The sequence below is a fragment of the Protopterus annectens genome, chromosome 15.part0 (assembly GCF_019279795.1).
Source record: "Protopterus annectens isolate FY-2018-M chromosome 15.part0, PAN1.0, whole genome shotgun sequence".
In the NCBI taxonomy this organism is placed as follows: Eukaryota; Metazoa; Chordata; order Ceratodontiformes; family Protopteridae; genus Protopterus; species Protopterus annectens.
In genome coordinates this window covers 510,787,769-510,814,470 of record NC_056749.1, presented here as the reverse complement: position 1 = coordinate 510,814,470, position 26,702 = coordinate 510,787,769, and the positions used below count along the sequence as shown (strand labels likewise).

Genomic DNA, 26,702 nt, shown 5'->3' with positions numbered 1-26,702 from the left:
CAAAATTAGCCCAAAATGGCCAATAAACTACTAACATTTGGGCTGAAACCACTCCTCCAGGGACAGATAGGCTGCTTAAAGCTCCCCCCCCTCACAGGTGAACAGAGAAACTTCCTTCTATCCAAGTAAGGTATGGGCAACACAGAAACTTGTAAAACAGCCCTGGAATCAGAAATAAAGTACAATTGTGTACACTTACCATAAATGCAGATGTTCGAGTGTATTCACTATTGCAGTCAATACATTTGGGTAATCTGCTGGCAGGTTGCCCTCAGTCGGCCTGAATTTCAAAGTCTTGGGTCCTGCATCGGTTGCTGTCTCCTCTTCCATGACGTCAGGTCATCAGGGGTATAAAACAGGCAGCAAACGCCATTTTCTTTAATTTTTCTTGCCCCAGATGTCAGGTGCCCCGCAAATGGGTAGCAAAAATATATAGAAACTATATATACATGCAACAATATAAACTTTACCTTCATCTACAAGCAAATACACCACAAAGGCTGTAGAAAATAGTGAAGGAAAGAGAAACTCCGGAATAAAAGGGGGATGACGGGCGGGTAACCTGGACTGCAACAGTGAATAGACTCAAACATCTACATTTATGGTAAATGTACACAACTGTACTATGTTCTTCCTGTTTTACTGTTGCAGTCATTACATTTGTGTAGAATCCCAAAGCTATGGATGGGTGGCTGGAGCTAAACTGCATTAGGGGCGGCTATAAGGCACTGCAGAAAGTACAGTTGTGTACCTACCATAAATGTAAATGCTCGAGTGCATTCACTGTTGCAGTCATTACTCTTGGGTTATCCTGCTGGCAGGCTACCCGCAGTTGGCCTGAATTCCAAAGTCCTGGTCCGGCGTCGGTTGCTGTCGCCTCTTCCCTGACATCAGTGCGCCAGGGGTATAAAAGATGCAGCTGACGCCATTTTCTTCAGTTTTTCTTATCCCAGATGTCAGGTGCCCCCAAAAGGGTAGGCTAAATATATTATACAAATAAACATACATGCAGTAAAGAAAAATTTCCTTCATCAACAAGCAAATACACCACAAAGGTTGCATAGAATAGAGAAGTACAGATGAACCCCAGCAAAAGAAAGGGGGAACGGAGGGAGGGAAACCTGGACTGCAACAGTGAATACACTCGAACATCTACATTTATGGTAGGTACACAACTCTATGTTCATTGTGTTTCACTGTTGCAGTCATTACTCTTGGGTTGAAAATAGGGTTAGGAGAGGCTATGAGGCCCTGCAGCACTGCAGTGGCAAAGCCTGCTCTGGATTTAGAGTAAAGAGGTAAGTGGTAGTGCTTTGTAAAAGTGTGCACTGAACTCCAAGTTGCAGCCTCTAAGATGTCTTTGGTTGGTACTCCTCTGAGGAAGGCTGCTGAAGTGGCTGCTGCTCTGGTAGAATGAGGCCTAATGCCCTTAGGCACTGATTTGCCATGCTGAGAATAGCAGAAACGGATGCAATGACCTATCCCATTTAGAAATAGTCTGTTTTGAGATAGCCTTTCCTTGTGATCCTGCAGCATATGACACTAAAAGTTGCTTGGTCTTTCTGAAAGCTTTAGTTCTGTCCAATTAGAAGCGTAGCTGCCTGTGTATGTCCAAAGAAAGCAGAATTTTCTCACCCTAGTTCTGTGGGTTTGGATAAAAGGTAGGCAAGTGAATGGTTTGGTTGAGGGCCACAATGGACACCACCTTAGGCATAAATGTTGGGTTTGTCCTCAGAGAAACCCTGTCTGGATGAAAAATGATAAAAGGTTCCACAGCCATGAATGCTTGTAACTCAGAGACTCATCTTGCAGAGGTTATTGCCAGTAGCAGAGCTGTTTTCCAGGATAAGAATTTTATATCAGCTGTTGAGGCTGGCTCAAAGGGAGGCAGTGTGAGTTTTTCCAAGACATAATTGAGGTCCCATGCAGGTATTGGTGCTCTCCTTGGAGGTCTTATGTTTTTGGCCCCTCTGAGGTACTGCCTTATTAAAGGATGATAAAAGATAGGAGATTCCGTATTGTAATGGGCTGAAATGGCAGAGGCATGAATCTTAATTGAAGAAAAGGAAAGGCCTTTGTCCAGCATCTCAGTTAGGTACTGTAAAATCTGAGGAATATTTGGTACATACGTGTCAATGCCTTGTTCCTGGTTCCAAGCACAGAATCTCTTCCATTTTTCTGCATAAGATTTTCTGGTACTGGGCCTCCTGGCCTCCAAGATGACATCCATAACAGCTTTTGAAAGAGGAGTGTTCTGAATGGCTACATTATCCGTCAAGCTGCCAGATTTAAGGTCCTGAATTGACTGTGCAAGATCTGATTGTTTTGTTGGGTCAGCAAGTGGGAAGTTTGAGGCAATATCCATGCTGGGCCTTGAGACAAGTTCTTTAGGATTGGGTACCAGTGCTGGCGTGGCCAGTCTGGTGCAATCAGTATCATTTTTGGCTTCTCTTGTCTGACCTTTAGGAGTACCTTGGGAAGGAGAGGCAGTGGAGGAAAAGCGTACACTGTTAGGTTTTTCCAGCTGAAGGATAGGGCATCCACTCTCCATGCTTGTTCGTGACAAATTCTTGTGCAAAATCTCTGTAATTGGCAGTTGTGAGGGGAGGCAAATAGATCTGTCTGGGCATCCCCATTTCCTTGTTATCATGCTGAAGACTTGTGGATCCAGTTTCCACTCGTGGGGATCCATGAGGTTTCTGCTTAGTCCGTCTGCCAGAGTATTTGTTTTTCCTGGCAGGAATTGTGCTTGCAGGTGAACTTGGTAAATTAATGCTGTGTCCCACAAGGTCATTGCTTGTCTGCAGAGGGGGTAGGAATGTGTGCCTCCCTGCTTATGTACCACATGACCGTAGCATTGTCAGTCTTGATCAGTAACTGTCCTGGATGAAGTAGGTCCTTGAAAGCTGTCAGGGCATTCTGAACAGCTAGCATCTCTTTTTTGATTGATATGAAGATGCATATGGCTTGCAGGCCATGTGCTCCGACTACATTTTCCTGCCATATGGGCCCCCCAGGCATAATCTGATGCATCCGTTGTCAGTGTCTGGCTGTGGGTAAAGTGAATGGCAGACCCTTGTTGTGGTAACAGGCCTGTGCCACCATCGAAACTCCTGTTGTAGGCAGGGAATAAGGGTAATTACTGTCTCCAGGCTGTGGCAATACTGAGTCCAAACACTTTTTAGATGATATTGTAGTTTCCTCATATGCAGTCTGGCATATGGAATTAGTAGAATGCAGGATGCCATGAAGCCCAAGGCCTGCAGGATTTTCCTTCCAGATAACTGGGTCTTTGTTGCCAACTTTTTGAAGTAAGAAGTCAGTTGCCTTTGTTTGTCTGGAGTGAGATAAGCCATCTGGGCAGTTGTATTTAAGCTTGCACCCAGGAATATTATGTCTTGAGAAGGTACTAGTTTTGATTTCCTTTTGTTTACTGTGTACCCTAAGCAAATTACTAATCTTTTTACAAATGCCAGATGCTTTAGAAGATTGTCTTTGTTCTCTGCTTGAATAAGGCAGTCGTCCAAGTAGGGATGTATTTGAATTCCTCTTTGTCTGCAAAACGCAATTACTGGTGCCAGGCATTTTGTGAAGACCCTGGGCGCAATAGATAAGCCAAAGGGCAGTGCAGAGAATTGGTAGTGCATTGAGCCAGCTATGAATCTGAGGTATCTTCTGCAAGATTGTCTGATTGGGAAATGCAGGTATGCCTCTTTTAGGTCCAAAGTTATGAGCCAAGCCTTCTTGCCCAGCATGGGAAGTAGCTGCTGTAGAGTCAACATCTTGAATTTTGGAACCTCCAGAAATGTGTTTAGTATAGACAGGTCCAGTATTGGTCTCCAGGTTTTGTCCTTTCTGGGCACCAAGAAAAGTCGAGTAAAATCATTGCCCCTGCTCTTGTTGTGGTACTTGTTGAATGGCCCTCTGTCCATGAGGGCTGTAATATGCTTTTGTGCCTCTGCCCATTGATGGTGTGGCAGGTCTGGCATACCTTTTGCCCTTCTTGGGTGTGAAAATGGAACCTGCAGCCCTGGGACAATATGTTCAAGACCCATTTGTCTTGGGTAATCTTTTGCCAATTTTCTGAAAAAAGTGCTAGTTTTTCCCCTAAGTGGGCTGCCAAAAGAAAAGTGCTTGGATCTGGCAGAGGAACGTCATTGGGACTGTTTCTTGTAAGGTTGTGATTTGTCTTCTCCACTTTTTGAGGTAGGAGCACCCCATTGTTTAGGCCTGTATGAGCCTTGGGGCTGAGATCTGCCTCTGGGACGTCTGCATCTGCCTCTTTGTGGCCTGCCTGACACTGGAAAGGACCAATTTTTGGAAGGCCAGTTCCTGCTAAACCTGGGTGGCTGTACCTGTAAAAAAATACTTAACTGTCTGCATGGATTTCGCTTTATCCTCCATTTTCTTCAACACCTCTTCTGCTTTAGCACCAGACAAGGTATCATGTTGTAATGGGGCATCTAATAATTTTGCTTTAACATGATCAGGTAGATTCTGTTCCTTTAACCAAGCATGCCTTCTAATAACGGTTCCTGTAACAGCTGCCCTGCAAGAGGCCTCCAGTGAATCATAACTACATTGCAAAGTATGCTTTCCCACTTGTTCAGTTGCATGCAATAAATCCTGCATTTCCTTGTTCTCTGAACATTCAGAATTTGTCAACATTTTCTGTTTAAGCAGTGACATTAAGTATTGCTGATATTTAAGCATATGAAATTGACAATTTAAAGCCCTTACAGCCAAGGTAGCAGAAGTGTAAACTTTTTTCCCCCATCTGTCCAGTGCCATAGAATTCCTATCAGAGGGGACAGGGTTTTTGCAGTGGAAGCTTTGACCCCTTTGGGACCCTGAGATATAGTTTCTGGGTCAGCAGCAGGGTTTTTATATAGGAATTTATGAGAATCTGGGACCTTGTAGTATCTGTCAGGCTTAGCAGGTGCAGGAGGTAGAGAGTCTGGGGACAGGCCGGACTCTGAAAATACATCTAAAATGTCTAGAACAGGTGGAATAGCAAGGGGTCTGTGCTGAGGTAATAGCAGAAAGTTGCAGAGTCTTTTCTTAGATTCTGAGTAATCTTGACTTTCCCAGTGGAAATGCTCCCTCATGGTATGCACTGTTTCCCCAAAAGAATAATCCTCAGGAGAAGAGGCTGAAGGAATGGATTCTTCAACATCAGAATCCTCATAAGGAGGAATGGAATAATCCTGTTCAGAAGAGGAATCAGAGGAAATGGAAACCTGATCAGAGGAATCATATTCTGTCTCTTGCCTAGGCCTCTTGTCAGGAGGGGGATGGGAACCCCTGATCAAAGTAATTAGGTCTTCGGCCATTTTAAGCATCTGTTTTTTAGGCATTGTAGTCTGAGTAGGAGAATGCTGTACTTGTTTCTTTGTCTTTAGAGCTGCTTTAGTCTTTGTCTTTGAAGCTGAAGATGGTTTAATATATAACTGTGTAGGTCTGAAGACACCCTCAGAAGCCGATGCCTGCTCAGCGGCTCCGGACCCATCTGAGGGAATGAGTCCAATACCATGAGTATCCAGAGGCCCACTTGGCTCCAAGTGGGAGTTGGAAGCGGCCTGTGGCTCTGAGGTAGCGGGCGCCAGGGGCTGCGAAAGCGCCTCACTGAAAGTGGTGAACCAGCGACTAGCTTAGCGGAGGCCTCGTCGGTTTTGGACCTCGGATGCCTATAATTTTTCTTGTCCTTGCGTTTTTTGTAAACTCCGGTCATCGGCTGTTCCGACGGCATTATAAAATTAAACCTTCGGCCAAAATAATGAAATGCAAAATCGAACCAACGCTTAATAGTGCGTTGGTTAAATCTAGCACAAAACCGACAGCTAGCAACGTTGTGGTCGGGGCCTAGGCAAGGAATACAGTAAGAGTGGAAATCCTTATGAGGTATTTGCTTCCCACAAGAAATACAATTGTTAACTTTTTCTGACATCGGTCTGGAGCAAGAAAAAAGTTTCCCCAACGGGGTACTTAGCTTTAATGAAGACTTCGGTTCTGAAATTCGGATTTGAAAATCTCAGGAGTTGGCCGACTGGCACTTGCGAACTGCTTTTGCTTCAGGCACCGCGCGGCAAGAAAGAGTGAAGAAAATGGCGTCGGCTGCATCTTTTATACCACTGACATCAGGGAACAGGCAACAGCAACCGACGCCAGACCAGGACTTTGGAATTCAGGCCGACTGCGGGTAGCCTGCCAGCAGGATAACCCAAGAGTAATGACTGCAACAGTGAAACACAATGAACATCTGCAGTGGCACAGCCTGCCCTGGACTTAGAGAAGAGAGGCAAATTATAATGCTTTGTAAAAGTGTGAACAGAACTCCAAGTAGCAGCTTCTAGAATGTCTTTGGTTGGGACCCCTCTGAGAAAAGCTGCTGATGTAGCTGCAGCCCTGGTGGAATGAGACCTAATCACCTTGGGCACCAGTTTGCCATGATTTAAGTAGAAGAAACAAATGCAGTGGCTTATCCACTTTGAAATAGACTGCTTTGAAATAGCCTTTCCCTCTGATCCTGCAGGAAATGCCACCAGTAGCTGCTCAGTTTTTCTTAGAGCTTTAATCCTGCTCAAGTAGAATCTTAGTTGTCTGTGTACGTCCAAGGAATGCAGAATCTGTTCCCCCTTGTTCTGCAGATTTGGATAAAAAGTTGGCAAATGAATAGTTTGGTTGAGGCACACTGGAAACCACCTTAGCCATAAAGGAAGGATTGGTCCTGAGGGACATCCTGTCTGCATAAAATATGATAAAAGGCTCCACAGCCATGAGGGCCTGTAGCTCTGAAACCCTTCTTGCTAAAGTAATTGCCAGGAGCAAAGCTGTTTTCCATGATAAGAACTTTAGATCTGCAGTAGCAGCTGGTTCAGATGGAGGCAGAGTGAGCTTTTCCAACACAAAATTGAGGTCCCATGCAGGAATTGGTAATGATCTGGGAGGCCTTAAATTTTTGGCCCCTCTAAGACACTGCTTTAGCAAAAGAGGAAAAAAGATTGGTGGCTCTGTGTTGTAATGAGCCGAGATGGCAGAGGCATGGATTTTTATTGATGAAAAAGATAGGCCTTTGTCAAGCATCTCAGTCAAGTATTGTAAAATCTGAGGAATATTTCGCTCTGCTGTGTCAGTTCCTTGTGCTTGGTTCCAAGCACAGAATCTCTTCCATTTATCAGTATAAGATTTTCTAGTACTAGGCCTTCTGGCTTCCAAAATGACATCCATCAAAGATTTACTGAGAGGTGTTGTTTGAATAACTACATGATCAGCCATGCTGCCAGGTTCAGTGTTTGGAGCTGATTGTGCAGGATCTGATTGTTTAGCTGCGACAGTAAGTGAGGTATTTGAGGCAAGTTCCAAGCTGGAAATTGAGACTTATTCCTTAGGATAGGTTACCAGTGTTAGCAGGGCCAGTCTGGGGCAATTATCTTTGTTTTTTCTTGTCTGTCCTTTAGTAGGACCTTGGGAAGAAGAGGCAGAGGAGGAAAGGCATAAACTGATAGGTTTTTCCAACTGAAGGACAGGGTATCTACTTTCCATGCTTGTCTGTGATAAGTCCTTGTGCAGAATTTGTCCATTTGATAATTCCGAGGAGAGGCAAATAGGTCTATGTCCGGCCTCCCCCATTTCTTTATCATGCTGACGACTTGTGGATCTAGTTTTCACTCGTGAGGGTCCATAAGGTTTCTGCTTAAGTCATCTGCCAGAGTATTTGGCTTTCCTGGCCGGAATTGAGCTTGAAGATGTACTTGGTAAGTCAAGGCTGTGTCCCACAGTGCCATGGCTAGTCTGCAAAGGGGGTATGAGTGTGTGCCCCCATGCTTGTTTATGTACCACATAACCGTGGTGTTGTCCATCTTTATCAGTAGTTGTTCTGGATGAACTAAGTCCTTGAAGGCTGTCAGGGCATTTTGAACAGCTAACATCTCTTTTTGTTTGATATGCAGATGCATTTATTTTGGGGTCCATATGCCCTGAATGCATCTTAATGCCAGGTGGGCCCCCCATGCATAGTCTGATGAGTCTGTAGTTAAGGTTTGGCTGGCAGGGGGAAGAGTGAAAGCCCGTCCCATGTTTTGTTGGCATGCCTCTGCCCACCAAAGAAACTCCTGTTGTAGGCAGGGAATGAGAGGAATCATTGTTTCCAGACTGTGACAATGCTGACTCCATAAACTTTTTAGGTACCACTGTAGTTTCCTCATATGCAGTCTTGCATATGGAATCAGTAGAATGCAGGATGCCATGAACCCCCAAAGCCTGCAGAGTTTGTCTTGCAGACAACTGGGTTTTTGTTGCCATCTGTGTGAAGTAAATAGTCAGTTGCCTTTGTTTGTCTGGCATGGGGAAAGCCATCTGGGCAGTTGTATTCAAGCTTGCACCCAGGAATGTTATCTTTTGAGAAAGTACCAGTTGTGACTTCTTTTTGTTTATTGTGTACCCTAGGCATGTTAGAAGCCTTTTCACAAACACCAGATGCTGAAGAAGAATGTCCTTGTTCTCTGCTTGAATGAGACAGTCGTCCAAGTAAGGCTAGATTTGTATACTTCTTTGTCTGCAAAATGCAATTACTGGTGCCAGGCACTTTATAAAGACCCTGGGCGCAGTAGATAAGCCAAACGGCAGTGCAGATAATTGGTAATGCATAAAGCCAGCCTTGAAACGGAGGTATCTTCTGCATGATTCCCTTATTGGGATATGCAGGTATGCCTCTTAAGTCTAATGTCACCAGCCAAGTGTTCTTGCCCAGCCAGGGCAGAAGCGGCTGCAAAGTTAGCATTTTGAATTTTGGAATGTCCAGGAATATGTTCAAAATTGATAAATCCAGTACTGGGCGCCAGGCCTTGTCTTTTCTGGATACCAAGAACAGTCTTAAATAAAAACCCTTGTCCTTTTTCCTGTTCTGGCACTGGCTGAATAGCCCCCATATCCATGAGGGACGTAACTTGTTTCTGTGCCTCTGCCCATTGATTTTTTGGCAGATCTGGCCAACCGTTTGCAATTGGCAGAGTGTGGAAGTGGAATCTGTATCCCTGAGATACTATGTTTAACACCCACTTGTCATGGGTTATTAACTGCCAATTCTGAGCATAAATTGCTAATTTTCCCCCTAAGGGTGCTGATCAAAAGTTAAGTGCTTGGTGATGGCAGGGGGAAGTCATTGAGACTGTTTACTGTAGGGTTGTGCTTTATTTCCTCCAGATTTGGAGACAGAAACACCCCATTGCTTTGACCTGTAAGAATTCTGTGACTGGTATCTAGAACCTTTAGGGCGCCTGGATTTGCCCCGTGGAGCTCAGTCGGACACAGGAAAGGACCAATTTTTGTAGGTCAGTGTCTACTAAATCTTTGTGGCTACGCTTGTAAGAAGTCTTACACTTTGCATAGACTTATCTTTGTCTTCCATTTTCTTTAAAACCTCTTCTGCCTTAATACCAGAGTATCATGCTGTAAAGGTGCAGCCAGCAATTTAGCTTTAACATGATCAGGCAAATTTGGCTCTTTTAGCCAGGCATGTCTCCTAATCAGAGATCCAGTAACTGTGGCCCTGCAGGAGGCCTCTAAGGAATCAAAACCACATTGCAAAGTATGATTTCCAACTTGTTTTGCTGCATGCAATAATTCCTGCAATTCTTTATTTTCTGCACTTTCAGAAATAAACATAATTTTCTGTTTCAGTAATCCCATAACAAGTTGTTGATACTTGAGCATATGAAACAGGCAGTTTAAGGCCCTAACTGATAAGGTTGTGGATGTATAAACCTTCTTTCCCCATCTATCCAGTGCCCTGGAATCGCTGTCAGAGGGGGTAGGATTTTTTGCTGTTGAGGCCCTAACACCTTTTGGACTCTGTGAAACAGTTTCAGGGTCAGCAGCAGGGATTTTAAATACAAATTTGTGAGAGTCAGGAACACTGTAATATCTGTCTGGCTTGCTAGGAGCCAGAGGTAAGGAGTCTGGAGTCAAGCTCGACTCCGAAAACACATCATCCACAATGTCTAAAACAGGAGGTATGGCTAAAGGCCTGTGCTGAGGGAGAAGGAAATCCTTAAGCCTCTTTTTTTGATTCTGAGAAATCTTGACTCTCCCAGTTAAAATGCTCCCTCAAAGTATGCAAGGTTTCTCCAAAGGAATAATCTTCAGGAGGAGATGCAGATGGGATAGATTCCTCTGCATCAGAATCCTCATAGGGTGGTATAGAAAATGCCTGATCAGAAGAGGAATCAGAAGAAATAGAAACCTGATCTGAATATTCATAATCAGTGTCTTGCCTAGGCCCTCTTATCAGGAAGGGGTTGGGAACCCTGATCAAGGTAATCAGGTCTTCAGCCATTTTGATCATCTGCTTTTTGGGCATACAGGTCTGTGCATGTGGCTCATGCATCTGTTTTTTAGCTTTAGAAGTTGCTTTTGTCTGTTTTTGAAGCTGGTGTCGGTTTTATATAGAAATGCTGTGGCTTGAAGACACCCTCAGAAGCCAGTGCCTGCTCAGCGGCTCCAGACCCATCCGAGGGAGAGACATCCGCGGGTACAATACTTTGAGAATTTCGCGGCGTGCCGGACTCCACATGGGTCTCGGTAGAGGCCTGTGACTTGAAAATAGCGAGTACCAGGGGCTGCGAAAGCGCCTCACTGAGTACCGATGAACCGGCGACTGGCTTAGGAGAAGCTTCATCGGTTTTGGACCTCGATGGTCTGTCTCTGTCCTTTTCATTGCATTTTTTGTGAACTCCGGTAGTCGGATTGTTCTCTGACAACATTTCAGGATAGTTAAATCTGTTTCCAAAATATTTTGAAGCAAAGATATACCAACGCTTAATAGTGCATTGGTTAAATCAAGCACAAAACCGACAGCTAGGCACGTTATGATCAGGGCCTAGGCAAGGAATACAGTATAAATGGAAATCCTTAGGAGGTATTTGCTTCCCACAAGTAAATGCAATTATTAACTTTTATTGACATCGGTATGGAGCAAGAAAAAGTTTCCCCAACGGGGTACTAAGCTTTAGTGAAGACTTCGGTTCTGAAACTCGAATTCTAATATTTCAGGAGTCGGCCGACCTGCACTTGCGAACTGCTTCTGCTTCGGGCACCATGCGGCAAGAAAGACGAAAGAAAATGGCGTCGGCTGCCTGTTTTATACCCCTGATGACCTGACGTCATGGAAGAGGAGATAGCAACCAACGCCGGACCCAAGACTTTGGAATTCAGGCCGACTGAGGGCAACCAGCCAGCAGATTATCCAAATGTAATTACTGCAACAGTGAAACATGAAGAACATTCTGAAAACTGGACTATACTAGTTCAGAAAGGCAGGTAAACTAATATATATATATATATATATATATATATATATATATATATATATATATATATATATATATATTTTTTTTTTTTATTTCAGAAAATAGAGTAGATACAATAAAAACAACACTTTAAATGCACAGAAAAAGCTATCACACTTTAGTGTGTAGCCTACAACAGTTAAACAAAATATATAAACACAAAAATGACTTAATTGAAGTGCAGGCAGCAAGTAAGTATAATATGTAGCAATAACAAACTTTTTAAATCACAGATTTGCTAAAAACACTGGTGTTTTTAGGCGGAATTAGTTAAGACAGCAAGAAAAGCAGAAAAATGATTCTTAATCACTCCAAAGTCGCTCTTTTTACCAGTGTAAATTGTGTTCAACAAAGTTACATTTCCAATTTATATTTCAACATATGAACACAACCAGACAAAAAATAACTGAACCAGCAGGTGATGCAGACCAGCTGACTTTACTATTACTATACATCTAATTTAAAAGATGGAGAGACAAAAAAAAATCAATTTACTAAAAGTGAACTTCAAGAAGAAATGCAACAGAATGCAGTTAAAAATCTTACTTGCTAAAAGCCAATTATCCTTTTCCAGTTTTAAGCGCTGTAAGACTCTCTGCACATGCTCTACTTGCTTCTTTTCCTCTTCTAAAAGTTTATCTTGTAGGGCAGTGCAACGCTCCTTTTCTTTTTTCTTTTTGTTTGGAGGCTAGAAGCAAAAAAAGAAAGAATACTAAAAAAATGCATTTGTTGCCCTAACAGCACCAAACACGTTTGATAATTCTTTCATCACAGATTTTCTGATCTCTTGTATCAAAAATGATTCCTGATTTCATGCATCAGAAACTTTTTAATTCAAAAATAACAGTAGAGCTTTACAAATAACTGAAAACACAGTTCACTTGTTTACAATTTAACATATCTGATTTTTCATAAAAATAAACTTATGCACAAGCCATTTTCACTTTCCAGAAATAAAAAAAATAAAATCACTGTTACTCGTCTCCTAAATAAACATTTCTTGAAAAGCAGACATCTTTGTCCACTACACAAAATAAACATAACACTCAGTCCCCAAAGCAGCAATCCCTGTCTTTAAAGCTAGCCATACTTCCCCACAGTTTTTGTATATACCATAGTTCTTCCTATTTATCCCACAGACTATTCTTTACTAGTCAGTACTGCAATGCAATGTCTTATTGGTAAGATGTTCTAGTTTCCAGAAGAACAAAGCTTCGTACATAATACAGTACAACAGCCATGGCCAACACAGTGAAGAAGAAGATGAAGAAGGCAGCTAGGGAAGCACTTATCCTAGGACGCTGCCAGTCACAATTGCAAATAAGGGTTTTTGTCTGCATCAGACAGTCACAGATACATATGCACAGCATTGTTCCCTGCCATGTTTCTTAATCTGCTTTTACCAGAGCAATACACCTTCGAATCTAACTAAGCTTTGACATGGATAGTGCAAAGACAGTGGGCTCAGTCCATCACCTAATTCACTGAAAGTACAGCAACTTAAAGCTGCTTCACTACCCCCAACCAGACAAATCTGACAAAAGAAAACTCTCACTCATCCACACACACCATTTTTTTAACCACATGAGGATAGGCACTTAAAAAGAATAGTTATGCAAGAACTTACCATAACCTTAGATGTCCTTCTCTTCCATGTTGCAGTATTCATAAAGTACAGCTGTGTACACTTACCATAAATGTAGATGTTCGAGTGTATTCACTGTTGCAGTCATTACACTTGGGTAATCTGCTGGCAGGTTGCCCTCAGTCGGCCTGAATAACAAAGTCTTGGGTCCTGCGTCGGTTGCTGTCTTCTCTTCCATGACGTCAGGTCATCAGGGGTATAAAACATGCAGCCGATGCCATTTTATTCAGTTTTTCTTACCCCAGATGTCAGGTGCCCCCAAATGGGGAGCAAAAAAAAAAATGTGTATGTATGTATATATATATATATATATATATATATATATATATATACACACACACACACACACACACAGACACACACAAACCGCAATATATGTAAATGCACTTTTAGCAACATAAACTTTACCTTCATCTAAAAGCAAATACACCACAAAGGCTTTAGAATATAGTGAAGGAAAGAGAAGTTATAGAAAAGGAGGATGGTGGGTGGGTAAAGTACAGTTTTGTACCTACCATAAATGTAGATGTTAGAGTGTTCACACTGCTGCAGTCATCACACTTGGGTTATCCTGCCGTCAGGCGGTCCCGCAGTCGGCCAGAATTCCAAAGTCTTGGTCCAGCGTCGGTTGCTGTCACTTCTTCCCTGACGTCAGTGCGCCAGGGGTATATAAGAGGCATCCAACGTCATTTCCTTCAGTTTTTCTTGCCCCAGATGTCAGGTGCCCCCAAGTAGGTAGGCAATACATATTGCTAATAAAACATAAAAAAGGAATAAAAGGAATACCTTCAGTTACAAGCAAATACACCACAAAGGCTGTACAGGATAGAAAAGGTATAGAAAAGTTCAGCTAGGTCAGAGGGGATGGAGGGAGGGTAACCTGGACTGCAGCAGTGTGAAAACTCGAACTTCTACATTTATGGTAGGTACAAAACTGTACTATGTTCATCATGTTACACTGCTGCAGTCATCACACTTGGGTTGAATCCCAAAGCTAAGGATGGGTGGTGGAACTAAACAGGGTTTGGAGAGGCTAGTAGGCCCTGCAGAACTGCAGTGGCAAAGCCAGCTCTGGTTTTAGAGTATAGAGGTAAGTGATAGTGCTTGGTGAAGGTGTGCACTGAACTCCAAGTTGCAGCCTCCAAAATATCCTTGGTTGATATCTCTCTGAGGAAGGCTGTTGATGTTGCTGTAGCCCTGGTGGAATGGGGCTTGATGTTACCAGGTACAGGTTTCCCATGGTGTGTGTAGCAGAAACGGATACAATGTCCTATCCATTTTGAAATGGTCTGTTTGGAGATAGCCTTTCCTTGTGATCCTGCAGCATAGGATACAAAGAGCTGGTCAGATTTTCTGAAAGCCTTAGTTTTATCCAAGTAGTAACGTAATTGCCTGTGAATGTCCAAAGAGTGTAGGAGCCTTTCCCCTTTGTTCTGGGGGTTTGGATAAAAGGTGGGCAAATGAATGGTTTGGTTTAGGGCCACACTGGATACCTCCTTTGGCATAAAGGAAGGGTTAGTTCGTAGAGAGAGACCGTCTTGATGAAAAATTATTAAAGGCTCCGCTGCCATTAGGGCCCGTAGCTCTGAGACTCTTCGTGCTGAAGTTATTGCTAGCAGCAAGGCAGTTTTCCATGATAGAAACTGTAGATCAGCTGTAAAAGCTGGTTCAAAGGGCGGTAGTGTAAGTTTTTCCAAAACAAAGTTGAGATCACAAGTTGGTGTTGGTGCTCTCTGGGGCGGTCTTATCTTCTTAGCCCCTCTGAGGAACTGTCTTAGTAATGGATGTGAAAATATAGGAGGATATGTGTTGTACTGAGCTGAAATATCTGAGGCGTGGATCTTAATAGATGAAAAGGAAAGTCCTTTGTGCAACATCTCAGTTAAATATTGAAGAATCTGAGGAATATTTGGGACAAGGGGATTTTGGCCTTTAGCCTGGTTCCAGACACAGAATCTTTTCCATTTGTCTGAATAGGCTTTCCTGGTGCTGGGCCTCCAGGTCTCCAGAATGACATCCATCACAGCTTTAGAGAGAAGTGTTGACTGGTTGTTTAGGTAATTTGCCATGCAGTCAGATTTAAAGTCTTGAGCTGGCTGTGTATAATCTGATTGTTTTGCTGAGTGAGCAGGTGAGGAATTGGAGGTAAAATCCATGGTGGGCCTTGAGCCATGTTCCTTAGTATTGGATACCAGTGTTGGCGTGGCCAGTCTGGAGCAATGAGTATCATTTGTGGCCTCTCTAATCTGGCTTTCAGCAGCACCTTTGCCAGAAGAGGCAGTGGAGGAAAGGCATACTCTGTCAATGTTTTCCAACTGAATGAGAGGGCGTCCACTTTCCAAGCTAGTGTGTGGTATGTCCTTGTGCAGAATTTATGTAGTTGGTAGTTTTGGGGGGAAGCAAACAGATCTATGTCTGGGCTCCCCCATTTTTGAGTTATCATTGCGAATACTTGTGGATCTAGTTTCCACTCGTGAGGATCTATGATGTTTCTGCTTAGATCACCTGCCAATGTGTTTTTCTTTCCTGGCAGGAATTGTGCTTGTAGTTGAACTTGGTAGGTCAGTGCTGTGTTCCACAAGGTCATTGCTTGCCTGCATAGGGGGTAGGAATGTATGCCCCCTTGCTTATGTACCACATCACTGTGGTGTTGCCCGTCTTTATTAGGAGTTGTCCTGGATGTAGGAGGTCCTCGAAAGCTGTTAGGGCATTTTGTACAGCTAGCATCTCTTTTTGATTGATATGTAGATGCCTTTGATCTGCAGACCATTTGCCCTGAATACACTGTCCTGCCATGTGTGCTCCCCCAGGCATAATCCGATGCATCTGCTGTTATAGTTTGCCTGGCTGTCGGTAAGGTAAAAGGCTGACCCTTGTTGAGGTGACATGCCTGAGCCCACCATAGAAACTCCTGTTGAAGGCAGGGAATGAGTGGAATTATTGTTTCCAAGCTGTGGCTGTGTTGAGTCCATACGCTTTTCAGATACCATTGTAATTTCCTCATATGCAGTTTTGCAAATGGTATTAGTAGTATGCAAGATGCCATGAATCCCAAGGCCTGCAGAATTTTTCTTGCAGGGAGTTGGGTCTTTGTTGCCATCATTTTGAAGTATTGAGTCAGTTGTCCTTGCTTGTCTGGTGTGAGATAAGCCATCTGGGCCGTTGTATTTAAGCTGGCACCCAGGAATATTATGTCTTGTGAGGGCACTAGTTTTGACTTCTTTTCGTTTACTGTGTACCCTAGGCAACTTAATAGGTGTTTGACAAATGCCAGATGCTTTAAAAGAATGTCCTTGCTTTCTGCTTGAATAAGGCAGTCGTCCAGGTATGGATATATTTGAATTCCTCTTTGTCTGCAGTATGCAATTACTGGTGCTAGGCATTTTGTGAAGACCTTGGGCGCAGTAGATAAGCCAAAGGGCAGTGCAGAGAATTGGTAATGTGTTGAACCTGCTATAAATCGGAGGTATCTTCTGCAACTTTGTCTGATAGGGACATGCAGGTATGCCTCCTTGAGGTCCAACGTTACCAGCCAAGCCTTCTTGCACAGCATGGGAAGAAGTTGCTGTAGTGCTAGCATCTTGAATTTGGGTACTTCCAGACATGTGTTTAGAATTGAGAGGTCCAGAATGGGTTTCCAGGCTTTGCCCTTTCGGGGAACTAGAAAGAGTCTTGAATAAAATCCTTGTCCTTGCTCCTGTGTAGGAACCTGTTGAATGGCTCTCATGTCCATGAGAGCTGAAATTTGCTTTTGAGCCTCTGCCCATTGATTTGGTGGCAGGTTTGGCATTCCTTTTATCCTTGGTAAAGTGTGAAAGTGGAATCTGTATCCTTGAGATGCAATATTTAGGACCCATTTGTCTTTTGTGATGATGTGCCAGTTGTCTGCAAAAAGTGCTAGTTTTCCTCCCAAGGGAGCTGCCAAGAGGGATTTGCTTGGTAGTCTGAGGGGCAAGTCATTGTGTTTGTCTTCTGATAGTTTGAGACCTGTCTTCTCCTCCTTTTTGGGTTGTGGCACCCCATTGTCGAGGCTGGTAAGAGCCTTGTGACTGACCTCTGCCCCTTGGGCGTCTGTATTTGCCCCTCTGTGGTCTGGCAGAAGCTGGAAAGGACCAGCTTTTGGTTGGCCAATTTCTGCTGAAACGAGGGGGTTGAACCTGTAAAAAATCCTTGACCATCTGCATAGATTTTGCCTTATCCTCCATTTTCTTTAAAACCTCTTCTGCTTTTACACCAAATAAAACATCCTGCTGTAAAGGTGCATCCAATAACTTTGCTTTAACATGATCAGGTAAAGTTTGTTCTTTTAACCAAGCATGCCTAGACGTATGACAGACCCTGTCACTGTTGCTCTACAAGAAGCTTCCTATGAATCAAATCCACATTGCAAAGTATGTTTTCCCACTTGTTCAGCTGCATGCAACAAATCTTGCATTTCCTTGTAATCAGGCTGTTCTGTATGTGTGATCATTTTTTGTTTTAATTGAGACATCAAATATTGTTGATATTTCAGCATGTGAAACAGGCAATTTAAGGCCCTCATAGCTAGAGTAGCTGAGTTATATACTTTCTTTCCCCATCTGTCTAGTGCTCTAGAATCCCTTTCAGAGGGTACAGGATTTTTAGCAATAGAGGCCTTAACCCCTTTGGGACCCTGGGAAATGGTTTCTGGGTCAGCAACAGGGCTTTTATATAGGAATATGTGCGAGTCAGGGACTCTGTAGTATCTGTCTGGTTTGGCTGGTGCAGGAGGTAGTGAATCTGGGTTAAGGCTAGATTCTGAATAAACATCATCCACAATGTCTAACACGGGTGGAATAGCAAGTGGTCTGTGCTGGGGTAGTAAAAGGAACTCTCGGAGCCTTTTCTTAGAATCAGAGTAATCCTGGCCTTCCCAGTGGAAATGTTTCCGCATGGTATGTAAAGTTTCCCCAAAAGAGTAGTCTTCTGGGGGAGATGTTGAAGGGATAGACTCTTCAGCATCAGAGTCTTCATAAGGGGGAAAGGAATATTCCTGTTCCTCAGAAGAATTTGAGGAAATTGAAGCCTTGTCAGAGGAAGCGTAGTCCTCCTCCTGTCTTGGCCTTTTAACCGGAGGGGGATGGGAATCACTGATTAGGGTAATTAAATCTTCAGCCATCTTAAGCATCTGTTTCTTAGGCATGGGGCCTTGTACTGGAGACTGCTGTACAGTCTTCTTTGTTTTTAAAGGGGTTTTCAGCTTTGCATAGGATTTAATAGTGAGTGTAGTCAGTCTGAAGACACCTTCGGCAACTGAAGGCGTTTCTACTGCACCGGAATCTCCTTCAGCCATGGAGTCGGAAGGGCCTAAAGGTAAAGGTTGTGGAGGCCTAGCAATCTCCGCTTGGGAATCGGATGCCGCCTGGGGTTCTAAATCAGCGGTCGTCAGGGGCTGCTTAGGAGCCTCACTGAAAACCGGAGAACCGGCGACTGGCCTAGCAGAGGCCTCGGAGTCTGGTTTGGGTCTCGGCTGCCTGTCCTTATCTTTGTGTTTTTTATGCATTCTGGTCGTCAGTTGCTCCGACGGCATGGTATAATTAAATTTCCTACCAAAATAATGTTGGACGAAATCAAACCGACGTTTAATAGTTTGTTTGTTAAACCTAGCACAAAACCGACAACCTGTGACGTCGTGGTCTGGGCCTAGGCAAGTAATACAATAAGAATGAAAGTCCTTATGAGGTATTTGCTTCCCACAAGAAATGCAATTGTTAACTTTTTCTGACATAGGACTGAGGCAAGAAAAGGTTCCCCAATGGGGTATTTAGCTTTATTGAAGACTTCAGTCTGAAATTAGATTAGAAAATCTCAGGAGTCGGCCGACCGGAACTTGCGAACTGCTTCTGCTTCGGGCACCGCGCGACAAACTGAAGAAAATGGCGTTGGATGCCTCTTGTATACCCCGGCGCACTGACGTCAGGGAAGAAGCGACAGCAACCGATGCCAGACCAAGACTTTGGAACTCTGGCCGACTGCGGGACCGCCTGACGGCAGGATAACCCAAGTGTGATGACTGCAGCAGTGTAACACGATGAACATCAAGGACTGCAACAGTGAATACACTCGAACATCTACATTTATGATGTGTGCACAACTGTACTATGTTCTTCGTGTTTCACTGTTGCAGTCATTACATTTGGGTAGAATCCCAAAGCTATGAATGGGAGAATGGGACTAAATAGCATTAGGAGCAGCTATAAAGCCCTGCAGAAATGCAGTGGCAAAGCCTACCCTGGACTTAGAGAAGAGAAGCAAATGATAATGCTTTGCAAAAGTATGAACAGAGCTCCAAGTTGCAACTTCTAGAATGTCTTTGGTTGGAACAACATGAGAAAGGCTGCTTTGGTAGAGGCAAGCCCTGGTGGAATGTGATCGGATTCCCTTGGGCACCGGTTTACCATGATACAAGTAGCAGAAACGAATGCAGTGGCTTATCCACTTAGAAATAGTCTGCTTTGATATAGCCTTCCCTCTGATCCTGCAGCAAATGCCACCAGTAGTTGCTCAGACTTTCTTAGAGATTTGGTCCTGTAAGTAGAATTTAGTTGTCTGTGTACGTCCAATGAATGCAGAATCCGCTCCCCCTTGTTCTGCGGATTTGGGTAAAATGTTGGCAGGTTAACAGTTCGGTTAAGAGCCACACTGGATACCACCTTAGGCATAAAGGAAGGATTGGTCCTGAGGGACACCCTGTCCGGGTAAAATGTAACAAAAGGCTCCACAGCCATGAGGGCCTGTAATTCTGAAACCCTTCTTGCTGAAGTGATTGCCAAAAGGAAAGCTGCTTTCGAAGATAAAAACTTTATATCCGCAGTAGCCGCTGGTTCAAAAGGAGGCAGGGTGAGTTTTTCCAGCACAAAATTGAGGTCCCATGCAGGAGTTGGTGATCTTTGGGAGGCCTTAATTTTTTGGCTCCTCTAAGATACTGTTTTAGTAGTGGATGAGAAAAGATGGGAGGCTCTGTGTTGTAATGAGACGAGATGGCAGAGGCATGGATTTTTATTGAAGAAAAAGATAGGCCCTTGTCTAGCATCTCAGTCAAGTATTGTAAAATCTGAGGAATATTTGGTTTTGCTGTGTCCGTTCCTTGTGCTTGGTTCCAAGCACAGAATCTCTTCCATTTATCAGCCTAAGATTTTCTAGTACTCTGCCTTCTGGTTTCCAAAATGACATCCACCACAGATTTACTGAGAGGTGGTGTTTGAATAATTACATGATCAGCCATGCTGCCAAGTTCAGAGTTTGGAGCTGTGTGTGCAAAATTTGATTGCTCTGCTGAAGAGAGTAGATGGAGTATTTGAGGCAAGTACCAAGGAGGGAGTTGAGACATATTCCTTAGAATTGGGTACAAGTGCTGGCGAGGCCAATCTGGGGCAATTAGGATCATTTTTGTTTTTTCCTGTCTGACCTTTAGTAAGACCTTGGGGAGAAGAGGGAGAGGAGGAAAAGCGTAGACTGACAGATTTTTCCAACTGAAGGATAGGGCATTCACTTTCCAGGCATGTCTGTGATAAGTCCTTGTGCAGAACTGTCCAGTTGATAATTTTGGGGAGAGGCAAATAGATCTATGTCTGGGCTCCCCCATTTCTGTGTTATCATGCTGAAGACTTGTGGATCCAGTTTCCACTCGTGCGGGTCCATAAGATTTCTGCTTAGGTCGCCTGCCAGAGCATTTTGTTTTCCTGGCAGGAATTGAGCTTGAAGATGTACTTGGTAAATCAAGGCTGTGTCCCACAATGCCATGACTAGTCTGCAAAGGGGGTAGGAATGGGTACTCCCCCCCTGCTTGTTTATGTACCACAAACGTGGTGTTGTCCATCTTTATTAGTAGTTGTCCTGGATGAAGTAAGTCCTTGAAGGCTGTCAGGGCATTCTGAACAGCTAGCATCTTTTTCTGGTTGATATGCAGATGCATTCGTTTTGGACTTCATATGCCCTGACTGCATCTCCCCGCCAGGTGGGCCCCCCAAGCATAGTCTGATGAGTCTGTAGTTAGGGTTTGGGTGGCAGGGGGAAGAGTGAAAGACCGTCCCTTGTTCTGGTGACATGTCTCTGCCCACCAAAGAAACTCCTGTTGTAGACAGGGAATGAGAGAAATCATTGTTTCCAAACTGTGACAATGCTGACTCCATAAGCTTTTGAGATACCATTGTAGTTTCCTCATATGCAGTCTTGCATATGGAATTAGTAGAATGCAGGATGCCATGAACCCCAAAGCCTGCAGAATTTGTCTTGCAGATAACTGGGTTTTGTTGCCATCTGTTTGAAGTATATAGTCAGTTGCCTTTGTTTGTCTGGCGTAAGGTAAGCCATCTGGGCAGTTGCATTCAAGGTTGCACCCAGGAATGTAATTTTTTGAGAGGGTACCAGTTGTGATTTCTTTTCGTTTATTGTGTACCATAGGCATGTTAGTAGCCTTTTTACAAACTCCAGATGTTGGAGAAGAGTGCCCTTGTCTTCTGCTTGAATGAGACAGTCATCCAGATAAGGATAGATTTGTATGCTTCTTTGTCTGCAGAATGCAATTACTGGTGCCAGGCACTTTGTAATGACCCTGGGTGCAGTAGATAAGCCAAAGGGCAGTGCAGAGAATTGGTAATGCATAAAACCTGCCCTGAAGCGGAGGTATCTTCTGCACGATTCCCTTATTGGGATATGCAGGTATGCCTCCTTTAAGTCTAGGGTCACTAACCAAGCGTTCTTGCCCAGCATGGGCTGTAGCTGTTGTAAAGTCAGCATTTTGAATTTTGCGATGTCCAAGAAAGTGTTCAAAATCTAAAAGTCCAGTATCGGACGCCAGGCATGGTCTTTTCTAGGTCCCAGGAACAGTCTTTAAATAAAACCCTTGTCCTTTTTCCTGTTCTGGTACTGAATGAATAGCCCCCATATCCATGAGGGAAGCAACTTGCTTCTGAACCTCTGCCCATTGATTTTGTGGCAGATCTGGCCAACCGTTTGGAATTGGCAAAGTATGGGAATGAAATCTGTACCCCTGGGATACTATGTTTAATATCCACTTGTCCTGGGTAATTAACTGCCAATTTTGAGCATGAAGTGCTAATCCCCCCCCCCCCAATGGGGCTGCCAAAAGATAAGTGCTTGGTGATGGTAGAGAAAGTCATTGAGACTGCTTACTGTAGGGTTGTGCTTTGTTTCCTCCAGATTTAGAGGTAGAGGCAACCCCTATGCTTTGACCTGTAAGAACACTGCGATTGGTATCTAGAGCCTTTTGAGCGCCTGGAGTTGCCTTGTGAGGCTTTGTTGGACACAGGAAAGGACCAGTTTTTAGTAGGAAGTGCCTACTGAATCTGGGTGGCTGCACTTGCAAGAAATCTTTTACAGTTAGCATAGATTTAGCGGTCTTCCATTTTCTTTAAAACCTCTTCTGCCTTATTATCAAACAGAGTATCATGCTGTAAAGGTGCATCCAACAATTTAGCTTTAACATGATCAGGCAGATTTTGCTCCTTGAGCCAGGCATGCCTTTGAGTCACAGATCCAGTAACTGCGACCCTGCAAGAGGCCTCCAAGGAATCAAAACCACATTGCAAAGTATGCTTTCCAACCTGTTCTGCTGCATGCAATAATTCCTGTAATTCTTTATTTTCCACACAATCAGAAACCAACATAATTTTCTGTTTCAATAAGCCCATAACATGCTGTTGATATTTAAGCATATGAAACTGGGAGTTTAAGGCCCTAATTGCCATGGTTGCAGACGTATAAACCTTCTTTCCCTATCTATCCAGCACCCTGGAATCTCTATCAGAGGGGGTAGGATTTTTGGCTGTAGAGGCCTTTACACCTCTGGGACCCTGTGAGATTGTTTCAGGGTCAGCAGCAGGATTTTTGAATAAAAATTTGTGGGAGTCAGGAACCCTGTAATATCTGTCTGGCTTACTAGGAGCCGGAAAGTAGGGAATCAGGAGCCATGCTTGATTCCGAAAACACATCATCAACAATGTCTAATACAGGAGGGTATAACCAAAGGCCTATGCTGAGGAAGAAGAAGGAAATCCCCAAGCCTCTTCTTTGATTCAGAGAAATCCTGACTCTCCCAATGAAAATGTTCACTTAAAGTATGCAAGGTTTCTCCAAAAGAATAATCCTCAGGAGGAGATGCAGATGGAATGGATTCTTCTGCATCTGAATCCTCATAGGGTGGTACAGAAAATTCTGATCAGAAGAGGAATCAGAAGAAATAGAAACCTGATCTGAAGATTCATAATCAGTGTCTTGCCTAGGCCTCTTAGCAGGGGGGGTTGGGAACCCCTGATCAAGGTAATTAAGTCCTCAGCCATTTTGATCATCTGTTTTTAGGCATAGGGGTCTAAGCACGTGGCTCATGCGTCATTTTTTTAGACTTAGAAGTTGTTTTTGAAGCTGGCGCCGGTTTTATATAGAAATGTTGAGGCCTGGAAACACCCTCAGAATCCGGTGCCTGCTCAGCGGCTCCGGACACATCCGAGGGAGACATCCACGTGTTCAATATTCTGAGAATCTTGCGGCATGCCAGACTCCGCATGGGTCTCGGTAGAGGCCTGCGACTCAAAAGTAATGGGTATCAGGGGCTGCGAAAGCGGTTCACTGAGTACCGGCGAACTGGTGACTGGCTTAGGAGAAGCTTCGTCGTGGGTTTTGGACCCCAACGGTCTGTCTCTCTTTTTCTTTGCGTTTTTTTTGTGAACTCTGGTAGTCGGCTTGCTATCCAACGACATTTCAGAATAATTAAATCTGGATCTAAAATATTTTGAAGCAAAAATATACCGACGCTTAATAGTGCGTTGGTTAAATCTAGCACAAAACCGACAGTAAGGCACATTATGATCTGGACCTAGGCAAGGAATACAGTACAAATGAAAATCCTTATGAGGTATTTGCTTCCCACAAGTAATGCAATTAACTTTTACTGACATTGTTAAGGAGCAAGAAAAAGTTTCCCCAACAGGATACTTAGCTTTAACTGAAGACTTCGGTTCTGAAACTCGAATGCGAAAATTTCAGAAGTCGGCCAACCAGCACTTGCGAAAGTACAGTTTTGTACCTACCATAAATGTAGATGTTTGAGTGTTCACACTGCTGCAGTCATCACACTTGGGTAATCCTGCCGTCAGGCGGTCCCGTAGTCGGCCAGAGTTCCAAAGTCTTGGTCCGGCGTTGGTTGCTGTTGCTTCTTCCCTGACGTCAGTGCGCCAGGGGTATACAAGATGCATCCGATGCCATTTTCTTCAGTTTTTCTTGCCCCAGATGTCAGGTGCCCCCAAGTAGGTAGGCAATACATACTGCTAATGAAAAATATACATATAAATGAAAACAATACCTTCAGTTACAAGCAAATACACCACAAAGGTTGTATAGGATAGAAAGGTGTGGATAAGTCCAGCTAGTTCGGAGGGGATGGAGGGTGGGTAACCTGGACTGCAGCAGTGTGAACACTCGAACATCTACATTTATGGTAGGTACAAAACTGTACTATGTTCATCATGTTACACTGCTGCAGTCATCACACTTGGGTAGAATCCCAAAGCTAAGGTTGGGTGGCTGGTCTATAAAGAGCTAGGACTGGCTATGAGGCCCTGCAGAACTGCAGTGGCAAATCCTGCTCTGGATTTAGAGTAAAGAGGCAAGTGGTAATGCTTGGTAAAGGTGTGCACTGAACTCCAAGTTGCAGCCTCAAAAATTTCCTTGGTAGGTACTCCTCTGAGAAAGGCTGTTGAAGTGGCTGTGGCCCTGGTGGAATGTGGCCTAATGTTATTAGAGATTGATTTTCCATGCTGTGTGTAGCAGTAACGAATAAACTGTCTTATCCATTTGGATATAGTCTGCTTTGAGATAGCCTTGCCCTGTGATCCTGCAGCATATGCTACAAAGAGTTGCTCAGTTTTCCTGAAAGCATTTGTTTTGTCCAAGTAGAAGTGTAGCTGCCTGTTTATGTCCAAAGAGTGCAGAAGTTTCTCCCCTTTATTCTGGGGGTTTGGATAGAAAGTTGGCAAATGGATGGTTTGGTTAAGAGCCACACTAGATACCACCTTTGGCATAAAGGTAGGGTTTGTCCGTAAAGAAACCCTGTCCTGATGGAAAATTATAAAAGGTTCTACTGCCATTAATGCCTGTAGCTCTAAGACTCTTCGTGCTGAAGTTACTGCCAGGAGCAGAGCTGTTTTCCATGATAAAAATTTTAGATCAGCTGTATTGGCTGGCTCAAAAGGTGGCAGGGTCAGTTTTTCCAAAACGAAATTGAGGTCCCAGGTTGGTGTTGGTGCTCTCCGGGGCGGTTTTATGTTTTTAGCCCCTCTGAGGTACTGCTTTAGCAAGGGATGAGAGAATAAAGGAGGATCAGTGTTGTAATGTGCTGAAATGGCAGAAGCGTGGATCTTAATTGATGAGAAGGATAGGCCTTTGTCCAGCATCTCAGTTAAGTATTGTAAAATCTGAAGGAGGTTTGGGACAAGAGGGTCAAGGCTTTGAGCCTGGTTCCAGGTGCAGAATCTCTTCCATTTTTCTGAGTAAGCTTTCCTGGTGCTAGGCCTCCTGGCCTCCAAAATGACATCCATAACAGCTTTAGAGAGAGGTGTTGCCTGTTTGACTAATGAAACTGCCATGCAGCCAGGTTTAGGGTTTTGAGCTGACCGTGCAGGTACTGATTGTTTTGTTGATTCAGAAGGTGTGGAATTTGAGGCAAAATCCATGGTGGGCCTTGAGCTAAGTTCTTTAAGATTGGATACCAGTGCTGGCGTGGCCAGTCTGGAGCAATCAGGATCATCCGTGGTTTTTCTTGTCTGGCTTTTAGGAGTACCTTTGAAAGGAGAGGCAGCGGTGGGAAGGCAGAAACTTTTAGGCTTTTCCAGCTGAACGAGAGAGCATCCACCTTCCATGCTCGAGTGTGATAAGCCCTTGTGCAGAATTTTTGCAGTTTACAATTCAGTGGGGAGGCAAAAAGATCTATGTCTGGGCATCCCCATTTTTGCGTTACCATGCTGAAGATTTGTGGATTCAATTTCCATTCGTGGGGGTCCATTATATTTCTGCTTAGATAGTCTGCCAGAGTATTTTTCTTTCCTGGCAGGAATTGTGTTTGCAGATGAACTTGATACGTTAGAGCTGTGTTCCACAAGGTCATGGCTTGCCTGCATAGGGGATAAGAATGAGTGCCCCCTTGCTTGTTTATGTACCACATTACTGTGGTGTTGTCTGTCTTTAATAATAATTATCCTGGATGTAGAAGGTCCTTGAAAGCTGTTAGGGCATTCTGAACAGCCAACATCTCATTTTGATTGATGTGAAGATGCATCTGGTCTGGGGTCCACCTGCCCTGAATGCATTTTCCTGCTATGTGTGCTCCCCAGGCGTAATCCGAAGCATCTGTTGTTAGAGTCTGCCTGGCTGTGGGTAGAGTAACAGGCTGACCCTTGTTTAGGTGACATACCTGTGCCCACCATCAAAACTCCTGTTGTAGGCAGGGAATCATTGGTATTACTGCTTCTAAACTGTGTAAGTGTTGAGTCCAAACACTTTCTAGGTACCATTGTAATTTCCTCAGATGCAGTCTGGCATATGGTATTAGTAGTATGCAGGATGCCATGAATCCCAGGGCCTGCAGAATTTTTCTTGCAGGGAGATGGGACTTTTTTTGCCAGTAATTGAAAATATTGAGTTAGTTGAATTTGTTTGTCTGGCGTGAGATAAGCCAT

General features: G+C 43.8%; 1 protein-coding gene across 1 annotated transcript in view; it reads right to left on the bottom strand.

The window, feature by feature from the left end:
- LOC122789852 (THO complex subunit 2-like) overlaps positions 1 to 26,702 on the bottom strand; it is a 2,223,396-nt gene that overhangs the window by 1,775,725 nt on the left and 420,969 nt on the right. The window contains exon 6 of the mRNA XM_044057286.1: positions 11,892 to 12,033. Coding sequence (XP_043913221.1) covers positions 11,892 to 12,033 — 142 coding nt within the window. The remainder of the gene's footprint in view (positions 1 to 11,891; positions 12,034 to 26,702) is intronic.